The sequence below is a fragment of the Cydia fagiglandana genome, chromosome 11, assembly GCF_963556715.1.
Source record: "Cydia fagiglandana chromosome 11, ilCydFagi1.1, whole genome shotgun sequence".
Classification (NCBI taxonomy): Eukaryota; Metazoa; Arthropoda; class Insecta; order Lepidoptera; family Tortricidae; genus Cydia; species Cydia fagiglandana.
The window spans coordinates 8,336,292-8,349,866 of NC_085942.1; the positions used below are offsets into that span (position 1 = coordinate 8,336,292).

The 13,575-nt window shown below is 39.7% G+C and overlaps 2 protein-coding genes across 2 annotated transcripts in view; both read right to left on the bottom strand.

The window, feature by feature from the left end:
• Positions 1 to 13,575, bottom strand: part of LOC134668872 (ataxin-1) — a 51,668-nt gene that overhangs the window by 8,051 nt on the left and 30,042 nt on the right. The window contains exon 2 of the mRNA XM_063526351.1: positions 295 to 686. Within this exon, the coding sequence (XP_063382421.1) occupies positions 295 to 678 (384 nt within the window). The 5' untranslated portion in view covers positions 679 to 686. The remainder of the gene's footprint in view (positions 1 to 294; positions 687 to 13,575) is intronic.
• LOC134668657 (uncharacterized) lies at positions 5,813 to 6,502 on the bottom strand. Its single transcript, XM_063526099.1, has one exon. The coding sequence runs from the start codon at positions 6,500 to 6,502 to the stop codon at positions 5,813 to 5,815; it is 690 nt and encodes a 229-aa protein (XP_063382169.1).

Genomic DNA, 13,575 nt, shown 5'->3' on the forward strand with positions numbered 1-13,575 from the left:
ATGGCTTTACAGTGAGGGTGTCAACATAGTGTCATGTGTAAGGTGATCGTGAAAGCAGATTTGGCAGTAAAGCAGAATTTATATATCGGAACCGTGAGCTGACTTAGCACCGTGAGATGTTTTGGGCGAGTGACAAATATGAAGGCGCCTTAACACTTGCCAAAATGCAAATTCATTTACCGGAACCATAGGACATTGCTTTCAACCACGCCAGAATAAACACGATTAGTTTGCCATTACGTTTCATTATGTAATCAATTTCGTGAATGACATAAGAAAACAATAGAAACTTACGTCTCTGTGGACAGGAGGTAAAGGCGCCGGCGCAGACACTGGTGGTGAATGGGACGCCGGGGCCGGCGGCACGAAGCCCGACGTGGGCCGGTGCAGGGGGTAGTTGGCCGGCGACTGCGGCGCCCGGGGGCCCGCCCGGTACAGGTTGTACGCATACGACGGATGAGGGAGGAAGGTCGGATAGCTAGGAAATGAGGGAGATTGAGGGGCGGGGGGCGCTGGCATGTCGCGCGGGCGGCGCTGCGCGTAGCGCGCGTAGGGCCGGGGCGGCGGCGCGAGGAACTCGGGCGTCATGCCGGCCGGCGGCGGCGGCGGGTACAGCCCCAGCGGCCCGAGCTGCCCCAGCTGGGCCAGCGCCTCGCCGGGGAGCCTCGCCGAGATCATCGGACGCGCTGCAACAAACAATACGAGACGTTACTTACTGAACAAGTGTGGTGTTTATGGATCTACATGAACATCCTTACGCTAGATATAGGATCTGTGGCAACACAGACTAGAACTAGACATGGCGTCGATTAAAGACTGTGTTAATTTTTACTCGGTGTTTTAATTAAATAAATAATTACCAAAATGAACATGTGGGTAGCATCAACATTAGGTATTCAACAAAACTATTACTTAAATATAAAATGGCACCAACATTTGCTATTCTGTAAAGAATTGACAAATTTGTGGTCAAATCTCTTTTAGGTACGAGTTTTATCTCTTGTCATGCCTTTCATACTTCCATTCGGATTAAAATAACTAGTTTTCTTACAGGATTTTCCAAAACAGTGATAACCATGATCAAAATGCATAAGGCAGTAGGTACGTAGAGGAAAATACCTGCTTAAGTCTAAGTGAGGCCAAAGTTCGAGCAAACTAAGATAGACAATGGTAGACTAGCTACTTACAAAAACAGATCTAACGACAGCGACAGCCAAAACTGATGTCACAATCCAATTTCCAAGCAAAGGATATTTAGGTACACAATAAAAATATCTTCGACGGGAATCATTTTTGTTTCACAACTGTCAAGTGTGGTAAGAATAGGTCGCAATAAAACTGGCCAAATAAACAATCTCCTACTCTAGACACGCAGTGAAAGGAGATATAACTATTTATTTACACTCTATAAAAACAGCATAATAAAGCCGTTACGATGAGTCTGCTCGCTTATCGCAGCTTTCAAGTTCTATATTTATTAAACTTACATTTATAGGTGCGTTAAATTACGAACGTTCAACATCTGTTAGATCCTTGAGGCGTAGTATACACGAGATAAGAATGTGGAGCGGCGCGTCAGCGGTATAAATAGCTTATTCACGTAAAAGTTTAATTCAGTATGCACGACGGGCCTTGATGAGAGATGCGATCTTTACGTCTTAGGGCGCCTTTGTTCCTAAACAAACTGTAGTGTTGGCTTAATTGGACGCTTATTCATGTGTGATATAATTATCGCGCGGGCTTACAATGAAAAAGACTACTAATGGCTATATCGATATGTACGATTATAGATTATGGATGTGCCTAATACCATTAATTAATTACCGTTACCTAACAGCAACACTAATGCATTTACGGAAAACCGAAACGCATCGGAAAGGATTGACTCGTGGTGACGCATAGTTCATGTTTATATTATGCCTATAATCTGCCTCTCGAAGTCTCAGTAAATTTGAGAAATTCATATAAAAAAGACGGCCCAGCTGGTGACTCAACGGAATACGCAGGACCGGTTGTATAACCGGCGTTGAGAGTTTTTCGATAACCATAAATTCCCGGAATCACTCGTATCTAAGCTACCCTTAATAAAATCCCAGGTATGGGAGATAAACATCCATCCAACTTGAAAACTGACAAGTAACGAAGGGTCTCATTAACACAATCAAGGAGCGGTAAGGACGCATTCCCTCACGGCGATAATTCGAAGAACAAAGATGCAGCCGGCCGCACCTGCGCAAACAAACATTAGATCTCGTACTCCTGTGTGCCTATTGTATGTTTACAATGCGGCTGTATAGGGAGTAGGTATGTATGCGTTCCCTCATGGAAACCGGCTTGAGTTCAAGTACTTATTTGTTGAAAAATCGTAGAAAAAGACTAGAAATGGGAAGTAACAGAGCGAGTACCTTAGGGGTTTTACTTATCGTTGCGTGTATGTTAGGTTCTTGGAATTCTCGGACATACTGCCACACAGGTTTTCGGACAAAAAAGAGGTTCTTCTTCAACCGAAAACACGGTTAGCTTGACTTTTCCTTTTCATGATTGTGTACGAATAACCAGGAGTTATTTTTTTTTTTTTTTTTTTTTTAAATTTAAGGATCACCAACGGATAATACATCTACACAATTACATAGGAACAAAGACATTTAACATTAACAGATGCTTAGCCACTTATAGGTGACCACAGCTCACGCAAGTACTATATCAAAGAGAGTATACATATAAACAACTAAAATTAACTTAAAGTTACTTAAATTTACATAAAGTAGAGAAATATAAACAAGAGAACATTGTAAGCATGCAGACATAGAATTAAAATAGTAATAAAGTACCATGGGATAAAGAGTAGAGGCCATTCCTCTAATGTGACTTATTTAGATGCAAGACAATTGAGTTTCTGAATTTTAACTCTGGATCATTCAGTATATCTATGGAGTCAGGGATGGAGTTGTATAGCCGCACCATCCTAGAGATTGGCGAATTGGTGCCTAGCCTTGTCCTCCTAAAGCGCTCTTTAAACAGTTTGTAGGTCCCTTTTCTAGGTAATCTATTAGGTATGGTAAAGTTCACAGTTTTTAGCAACTCAGGACAGCATATACCTCGGCAGTTAACTAGTTTATGAAGGAACATCAAGTCGTGAACTTTTCTTCTGTTACTGAGAGTAGAGAGTTTGAAAAATTTTAAACGGTCTTGATAGGATCTCAAACACCGTGCTTTTCCGGATGTATAGCTCAATATAGCCAGGAAGCGTTTTTGCACTCTCTCGATCCGGTTCTTGTGGACTTCGTAACAAGGTGACCACACCTGAGGGCAGTATTCCAGGTTACTTCTGACAAGAGTCTTAAATAATAGAAGCTTTGTACGGGGTTGTTTAAAATGCTTGGTGTTCCTTGTCACAAAGCCCACCATTGCAGAAGCTTTTTTAATGATGTAATCAAAGTGCGCATTGAAATTTAGCTGATTATCTATCATTATGCCTAAGTCACGCACAACTGTGACTTTCTGTAGGGTTAATCTATTTATATGGAACTCTGTTGGTACTGGGATTTTGTTTCGCGTGAACGTCATGTGGTAGCATTTTTCGGAGTTAAGTGCCATTTTATTACTTCTGCACCACTCGGTTAATCTATTAACATCGTCCTGTAACTTTGCACGGTCCACATCATTATTAATAGGTCTCATAATCTTTAAATCATCAGCAAAGAGGTAGGCTTCGGAATTCCTGAAACAGTTGACTATGTCATTAATAAAAATTAAGAAGAGCAGGGGGCCTAAATGTGATCCTTGAGGTACGCCTGAGGAGGCATAAAATGGTCTTGAAAGCTCCCCATTAACCGTTACCGACAGTTTACGGTCCGTTAGGTACGATCTAAACCAACTCAACATTGGCTCACCAATGCCGCATCTTGAAAGTTTTTCCAGTAATAGTATATGGTTTACCCTATCGAATGCTTTACTGAAATCAGTATAAATTGCATCTACTTGGGTCCTATTGTCCATGTGATTACTTAAAGTCTCAACAAAGGAGACCATGTTCGAACCAGTCGATCTTGACCTAACAAACCCGTGTTGCTTGTCTGATAGCTGATGCTTGAAATGACTATAGATAACAGGGTAAATCAAGGATTCGAAAAGTTTCGGGATTGTAGACAAGATAGCAATCGGCCGGTAGTTACTTATGTCCGACTTTGAACCGCCCTTATGGATAGGGACTATTTTTGTCTCTTTCCACAAAGACGGAAATATTCCGGACTGAAGGGACCTATTAAAGATGTATGTCAGTGGAAATGAGAGCTGCTTGGCACAGTTATACAACAGAATTGCTGGCAAACCATCTGGACCACAACCCTTTCCCAAATCTAAGGATTTGATTTTTTTTAAGGTAACACTTTCGTCTATCACGATTTCACTAATAGAACTGGGAAAAACGGAAGATATACTCACGAACTGCTCAGATACAATGGGTTCACTGTTGGTGTCATAGAGTGATGAGAAATTCCTCGCGAACAACTCACAAACCCCTTCACAATTTTGAGCAACATTGTCTCCCAGTTTCATAGCTGCAGGCATTGTTGACTTATTTTTACGTTTTTGCTTAATGAATGTCCAGAAATGCTTTGAATTGCGTAGGATATTTTCTTCTAAATGTTGACAATAAGAATTATAGCAAATACGGGCCTGACGTTCACACCGCTCCTTAAGTAAGTCTAGGCTAATCTGATCAAGGGGATTATGGTATCTTTTTACTTTCTGTCTTAACTTGAACCTTTCTTTCTGCATTCTGATTAGATTTCGCGAAAACCATACCGGATATCTCTTCCCTTTTGGCTTTTTAAGTGGAACATATTTGTTGACGGCAAAGTCTAGTGCATGTTTTAATTTACCTACCATATCATCCACATCAACACAAGATCCCAGTAACGTTGGCCAGTCTATGCTCCCAAGATAATTGGATAGTTCTCCGTAATCGGCTTTGTAAAAATTTGGTCTTGGTTTTATACTAGACGCGAGAGTTGGATCTGAGTCAATTTCAATATTGAATTCAATTGGGGGATGGTGAGGATCTATGAGGCTTAAGGCAGTATAACTCTTATTCAAGTGAGCTTTTTCGGTGCAGAAAACGAGATCCAGGATCTTAGAGTTACAGTTACTTTCAGAATTATACTGCCTCAAGTCATTGAGCGCAGCAAACTCCATCACAAGATGTCCCAAAGAACAAGAACCATGCAATTCTGGGGATAAAGATATTTCATTGTCAGTTGCGGTCCAGGCAATAGAAGGCATGTTAAAATCTCCCACAATTAAAGAATTTGTATGATTGACCAGATTAATAGACGCCTTATCCACGAACCTTTCCAAATCCTCCACTTTCACAGGTGGAGGAAGGTAAACACAACAAATACATAACTTGACTAAAGCGTTTTTGGTTTTGTATTCGATTACAACCCATAAGTCTTCCGACTCCGATTCATATTCATAAATCCTGTACGATGCGAATTTCTTTTTGACTGCAATCATCACCCCTCCACCAGTTTTTTTGGAGGAAGGAAGTTCGAGATTGCGGGCTCGCCTATAAACAAAATATCGGTCATCAAATATTTCAGAGTCATGGACATTATCTTGCAACCATGTTTCGGTGATACATATTATGTCGTAATTATTAACAGATACATTACATAGAAAATCAACAGTCTTAGTATTTAAACCCCTAACGTTTTGATAATAACAATTCAATTTATACACAGTATTTATAACAGTCGCTAATCTTACACTTGGAACAAAAGTGGGGATTATAATTATAATAAAATTATTATTAAAGTCTTTTTATGGAATCTAAACTTTTCAATACTATGGCTTGAGCCTTATCGTCCTTACGAACTAATATTCTGCCGCTCCGAACCCACACATATTTGTACTGCTTGTCCTTTGCCGCGAGTCTCGCTTCCTTGTGCAGTTTCTTGTTGTAGGCGGTTAGATGCTCCGCAACATAAACTGGCTTTTTGTCACCTCCTAATCCTAAATGACTAGAATTCAATTTATTATCCTTGTCTGTTTTATTGAACTTAATCACCGACGCAAGCAGTGTGTCACGCATATGTGGACTTTTGAGCTTAGCCACGATATTGCGAGGTCGAGAACTATTCCCATCCAACTTAGCAGTTCTGGTGCAATGATGAATATCCTCAGCTTTTATATCGCAAGAAACCGTTTTTGCCAGTTGCAAGATTGTTGTGATCAGGTTTTCGGATCTATGCTCCGGCACACACTGAATCTCTATGTTACACGCACGAGAGTGCTGTTCGAATTCATTCAGTCGATTGACAAGCTCTAAATTGTCATTTTTCAAGGTTTCAACTTCCTTCTGCAGTTGGGTGCATATTTCAAATTTGTCTTTTGCCTCAGTCTTCATTTCCTCAAACTTGATGTTCATGAAATCCATGGACTCCTTCATTGACAACACCTCGCCCTTTAACCCTGCTACCTCTGACCGAAGCGCTTGCATACTTTGTTCAATAGTTTTAGTCACTTGTGTACTTAGAAATCTACTCAGTTCAGCTTGTATGACTTCCCTAACATCTTCTTTTGATAAACATTGACGTGTATGTTGAACATCGCCTCTGCCCTCTGCCAGATTATGCTGATTGGCGTGCTCACTAAGGGGGGCAACGTCAGAGTGCTGAATTGCGTCCACCTTTAAAGTCGGGGTCCTACGGCCAATCGGCGTGTTCGAGTTATCTCCACCCTTTGGTTGTTTCAGGATACAGCCGACACAGACCCAGGAGTTTTTTACATCTACACTGAGTTTTTTGAAATCCCTTATAGACATGTTCACGCATTGCGGGTGATAATGAGACTTGCATGTAGAACATTTCACACTGTCCTTCTCAGCCAATTTATTTGGGCACGCAGAACAATTAACAGAAGCCATTTTTTTAGAGTCTACTTAAACTTGCTATTTGGTGCACTAACGAAACGCAACTATTTTGACAAGTTGCAACTGTCAATGTCAGTTGTTATAGTGCCGTCACTGTACGATAACACAATAATGCCGGTACTTGCTTAAAATGTTTTTGTCAGTTTAACTCATTTTAATATACATATATTATAGTTATAGTGATGTATAGTATAACTCGCCTTATATTATTGCCAAAAACAGGTCCAGTTCAGTGTATATAACTTGTTTAATTTTCACGGCACTTGCACTTGAAGTTAACTCGAACCGGTAAGTCAATTTCTGTTGCCTAAACTCACTAATTCACTTTGAAAGTCATTTTAACGAGGGGAGAATTTACTTGTAGTGCTTACTCTTTTTGCTGAGTTATGCAAGAGACGGAAGGTTTCTATCTAACATCAGGGTGCCTACCCAAGATGCCAATCGTTTGCGCCGTAGCGAACGATACGCCAATGTCCCTCTGTCGCACTAATATGGAAGATTGATAGCGAGAAAATGCCGTTTCGTTCGCTACTGCGCAAACGATTGACAACTTGGCCGGGCCCTCTGCTTCGTTGGATAGAGAACCTTCTGTACATAATTACTATTATCCATTCCGAGCATTGTGCCTGCCTATAATGCCTTGGCATTAGGCAAACAGTCAAGCGATCTTTTACCGGAATGTTGGCTCACTTAAGCTTTCCGACTAGGCATTTACTAGACCTTTCCGGTTTTACGACTACGGCTCCCCGCAGGCCTAACTACTGATGTTATCATTCCCCTTAAGCCTACGAGGCTTACGTAACGATCAGACGACAGCGCCCCTTAGGTAACTCATCGCAGTAACTTACTGGGCATACTATCTTAATAGTTTTGTCCCCCTATGTGTCACCCTAGCACAGCTATATCGGGACATACCTAACATAAATTACTGTGAAATTATCAAGTCCCTAGACCCCTATTATGTAATTATCGCTTTATTATTAGCCAACGGCAGCTTTCCAGGCTTAGTCACGAAATGAACGACCTTGATGGCTTAGAAGTTATAAAAAACGAAGAAATTTAGCTCTCAAGGATTGTGCTGCAATATTTAATTCGAATAATAAGGGCAAAAGAGATAATTGGCAAAATAATTTGACGTGAGATAATACCATGTTGGCAAGGCAAAGTACACGCAACGAAAACCCGTTTTTGTGCAAATTTAAAAGTCATCAGCATGGAGGAAACATCGCAGCTTCATTGTGTGCAAATCTGAGTCACACAGATGCGGTCGTGACTAAGCTGTTAAAAATTCAAGCCAATTAGCCGGTGGAGACCGCAGTCGGGGTGGACGGACTATTTTCAGATGATTCGAAGAACACCTAACACATTTTAAAACTGAAACAAATCTACATTAGTTTTCCTGTTTAAATTTATCGCGGAAAATACCAATTTCTGCTAGAAAGCTGCGAAATTTTGTAAACATTTTCTAGGTAATATGAAAACTTTTATGTAACACATTGGGCGCTCAGGCGTGTAATGCACTTCAGCGAGCGTTTACGACGACGGTGACGTATGCAATGTTAAATAGAAGGTAAAATTTCTCGCATCTTTTATATGGGTCGGTATAGCTAGAGTTGCCAACATGAAGATGAAACACGTTTAAACGTAAACGTGACTGTATCAGGAAAAATACGGATAAAACCGGGCAAGTGCGAGTCGGACTCGCGCACGAAGGGTTCCGTACCATAATGCAACAAAAAAACCAAAAAAAAGCAAAAAAAACGGTCACCCATCCAAATACTGACCACTCCCGACGTTGCTTAACTTTGGTCAAAATTCACGTTTGTTGTATGGGAGCCCCATTTAAATCTTTATTTTATTCTGTTTTTAGTATTTGTTGTTATAGCGGCAACAGAAATACATCATCTGTGAAAATTTCAACTGTCTAGCTATCACGGTTCGTGAGATACAGCCTGGTGACAGACGGACGGACGGACAGCGAAGTCTTAGTAATAGGGTCCCGTTTTACCCTTTGGGTACGGAACCCTAAAAAGTGATAAAGGTAACGCAAGAATTAGCTTACGACAGACCGCGAAAGCGTGCGCTACAGAAACGAGCGAACCACCGCACCGTTGTCTGGCACCAATAAATATATCCCACAGCTTCGGAAATCGTAATGGCAGTGTAACACAGCAGCAAGGCCGCGGGTTCGGCGGCCGCCGGCAAAAACTCCGCAATGAATGGCAGACAAATTCACAACGATCGTTGCTAATTCCATTAGCGACCGCTCTCACTTCAAGCCAGTATAACCGCTACAGGATTTAAACACACTTGTTACTAGTCTGGGGGTCACAATAATACTGGTCGGCGCTTGCGATGAGCTGATGTGGTTGGAATAGGTGATCTGCGCGAAAACAGATTACATCAGCGTCGCGGGCGCAGCCAACAATCGCCTTTCCATTCAAGCGTAACGCGGGTCGCTAATTGTAGCCGAATGCTATGCTACTGCTGTCAATGCAGTTACAAATTCTTAACGAGGTAGGTTTGGACTAGGCTGTCTAGTGTAAAACTCTTAAATCCACTTTCTTTTTAGGAATAAAAACTGAAGTCGTAAAACCAAGTAGTAGTTGAAAATCGAAACCGCTCGAGTCTATTAAATCCATATATAAGAAAATGTTTTTTAGCCTAAACTAAGGGATATTACGATATTAGTGTTTAAAATGTAATCCTATAAATGTACCTACATTGGCTTAATAGTAAAGAATTCATTGATTTATTTTTCTTATTAATACTTTTAAAAAGAAAACTTCATTCAAGAATAAAGAATCATTTTGTTGAAAAAAAGCTTGGCACGCACAATAACTAAATACATCGAAGAAGAGTGATCAGTGATCACTCCATTTCCCATGTGAATATAAAATACCTGTCCATGTACTACATATTTAGAGGTGCGCACACAATGCTTACATTGTGCTAAGTATAATAATAAAACGGTTGGTAGCGCGTGCCGGGCGGCGTTGGGCGGGTCGATAGGGCGCCGCCCGTCGCGCCGTAACCTACTTCCGGCGCCCATGACCTTGCGCCGCCATTCACGTTGCGTCCCCTCCCCAACCCCCACCATCCACCCTCCGCCGCGCAAACTTTCATAAATGACAGGATCATTTTGCTTTCCAGTTTTATTGAAACAAGCTTCGCGTGAATTGGAGATAAATATAGTTTTGTTATATTTTTGTGAAGGCGTAGTGATAGGAGATGGTTTTAAAATAGCAACGGGTGGGCGTTTTAAATGTAAAACCACTGTTATTGGCACTTCTTGCTAAAAATAAACAACCCATATTCTTATCAAACTGCACAACGGGACTTAATCGCGTATTTAAGTTCCCAAAATTCCCGTTGTGCAGTTTGATAATGTTTAATAATCGTGAAAGTTTAAATCAGTGTAACCCATATTCTCTTGTACAGGATAGCCCAGAAATACGTTGACCAAATTTTACTAAACAATTTTATTTCATCAAAATTAAAACTACAATTGAGTAAGTGAAACAAAACGTATTGTTTTTAAACTTACCCTCCTTTGGCTTTGACACAAAGACCTTTGTAAATTTATCAACAATGTGCACTTTAAAAAAAATTTACAACGTATTTTTGGGCCAGCCTCTAGTATTATTTATGGCATAGTATTTCTTGATTACTTACATATTTTTTGCTAATTTTGATTTCAGTTTAAAATAAAGTATTTTAGCATACGTACCTACTTTATGTGTTTCGTATGCCATAAAGTACACAGAGGCCAAATATACGTTATATAATGTACAATAATATACGTTAGGTATAGTCTGTCTGGCAACCCTAATTATCAGTCTAAACAATGATGCTTAGTTATAATTTATTCAGATGATTTCATCTTACATCTATCTCCATCCATCTTCACATACGACGTGTAGGAAAAGCATCTTTGTTCTTTGCATAATTTTATTATGAATCAGCCGCTAAGTATTCGACAAATATGAGAAGCAAATGTTACTACAACGCGTATATTATGTCTATTTATTTGGTGTGAGAGATGATGTAAGTTGGGATGAGCGTGTTAGGAATTCTTACGTGTCATCGGCTCGGATTTTCGGGTTAGTTGAGCTGAACAAATTGTATCTCAGTGACAGAAATCATATTTCGTTTCGATTTTAATTGCGTCTGTGCGTAGAACAACACATAGGCACACATCAGAGTCTGCAGAGTGCTTACTTTTTTGCCATTTCTGCTGAATACGTAGGGATTTACTAACAAGTTCGTTATCTAACATCAAAAAATTGTGTTGGCTAAACATAATTAATTTTATTATTTCTATTTTGTAATGTTATGTTATGTTTCACGATCATGATGAAAGGATATACATAATTCAAATTCAATTTTGACGACTGTAGGAAATTTATAGTGTAATTTTCATCGTGAAATAAAGAAATCTAAATCTAAAATAGCCAAGACACAACCGACCCTCGCTGTCACACAACTAATTCCTAATAAGCCTTTAGTTTCCAATAGATAGTATTCTATGAACGTACTGATGACCATGATAGAATCGAGAGAGTGCACAATCACTCCATCGCGAATTACATTATCGCTCGATATCGCAGTGATACGATTGTGAATGGTCCTGAATTAAAAGGCTCTAATGGAGAAAGTGAGTGCGATTTCGAGGATGGGAGAAAATGGGAAGCTCAGTCAGCTACAGACTAGACAGAAATTGTGTTTGTTATGGTCCCTTTATACTACTGCGCATCAATGTGAGACATGTCATACTTGATGTCGTATGAAATGTGACATTTAAGCAGGCCACTGACGAGCCTTCCAAATGAATACATTTACAATGGATTCATCCAAATGGACGGCATCCTAATATTAAACATGGCACGTTTTTAACATTCACAGACCTATTTTGGATTGCAGCCACGCTATTTGGACTGTTGGAAGGCTCGTCAGTAGCTCGGAGTAAATATCTATGGAGTAGAGACGCGCACTAATTTCTATCTGAAAAATTCTGTCATTTTTGGCGCGGGGGACGAGGTAACGCACACAAATAATGTTAACACTAATGCATTTTTAGCATACGTCGCTACACACGCACACGACAAAATTATCAAACACTAGCAAAAACTATATTCACACAAGTACAAGAACAAACACAGACAACCCTGTCCGTGAACGAGATGACGTCAGTTCTAAGTAAACCTAGGTAGTGCGAGGGACGCGTCGATAATATTGTCGATAAAATTGACAATGAATTTTAATTTCTGCTTTTATCAATTATAATAATAATACAATATCAAGTCTTTGTACCAGCATTTTACTAACTTTCAATTTTTGTATTGTTTAGTTGTTATTTCTAATAGTTTGTCAATTTGTTTAGGGCCAATCTTGCAAGCTGATATAGAATGTTTTTTTATTATCAGTTCATTAGTTAATATTTTACATGTTGGTTTACTTCTGAAAGCAATGCAATATACTATCGAGCATGCAGATCTGCATGATGACAGAGATGGAACGCGGCCATAGGATGTCATTTAAGGGATATTGAGTAGGGGATAATTAGTATATTATATACATATATCGGCGGTAGATCGTAAAATCGGGCATATCGAGATATTCCTAGGCATATCATGAAACGCCGCCATTTAATAATCTGCCTTTTGCATTTTTTGCCACTGCTAGTGCTGCATTCTATGTGGCATTTGGAGCAGAATGCTTAGATACTAGGTAGGTACTAAAATCATACGCTACCCAAACACGTACTATAAGTAGTATGTCAAGCCATTTCAATGGTTATCATTTGCTAAAATTTAGGACATCCTACTTATTCGATATGCCTAAATGTTGAGGTTTGAACGGTATAGCTGGTGGTCATTAGTCAGATCATGACATGCCAGCGTTTCATGATCTGCTTAGGAATATCACACCTTGAAGTTAGCACGATATGGCTGGTGGTCACTAGGCAGATCATCATCTGCCTAGGAATATCACACCTTGAGGTTTGTACGATATGGCTGGTGTTCGCTAGTCATCATGACCATCTGTATATTATTCATTATGTTTATATCGATTTTACCGATATTGGTTTTTATGGTGTCCCATCACTAATATTGGTACGGTGATACCAGAGTAATAAATTAAAAGTGCCTATTTATGGAAAGTGACAGCCGTAAATACCTTAAATTAATAATATATTTGACATGTTAAATAAAAATATATAGCTGGTCAAGCAAATCTTGTCAGTAAAAAAGGCGCGAAATTCTAATTTTCTATAGGACGATATCCCTTCCCGCCTACATTTTTCAAATTTGCCGCCTTTTTCTACTGACAAGATCTGCTTGACCAGCTATATGTAGAAACCAAAGGAAAAATTAATTTTCAAAAAATAGTCTGTCGGTAATTTTACGTTATTTAGGGGTTGTGCACAAATCACGCGAGATGGTTTCGACTACTTTTTGATCCCCCGTCCCCCTTTTCTTTATTCTTATAGATCTATTAATTTGATTAAATAGATTAGGTTGATATGAAACTAAGGTGTTATATGAAAATAATGTGTTACATAAATTATATAACAAAAAGCATAGGACATAGGGCGTATTACTGCAATGTTCTGCCGCCAGAGTGTAGCACTAAGCTAG

Bases quoted from the DNA above. Each gene is read 5' to 3' on its own strand.
- LOC134668657 (XM_063526099.1), bottom strand. From the start codon at position 6,502: ATGCAAGCGCTTCGGTCAGAGGTAGCAGGGTTAAAGGGCGAGGTGTTG.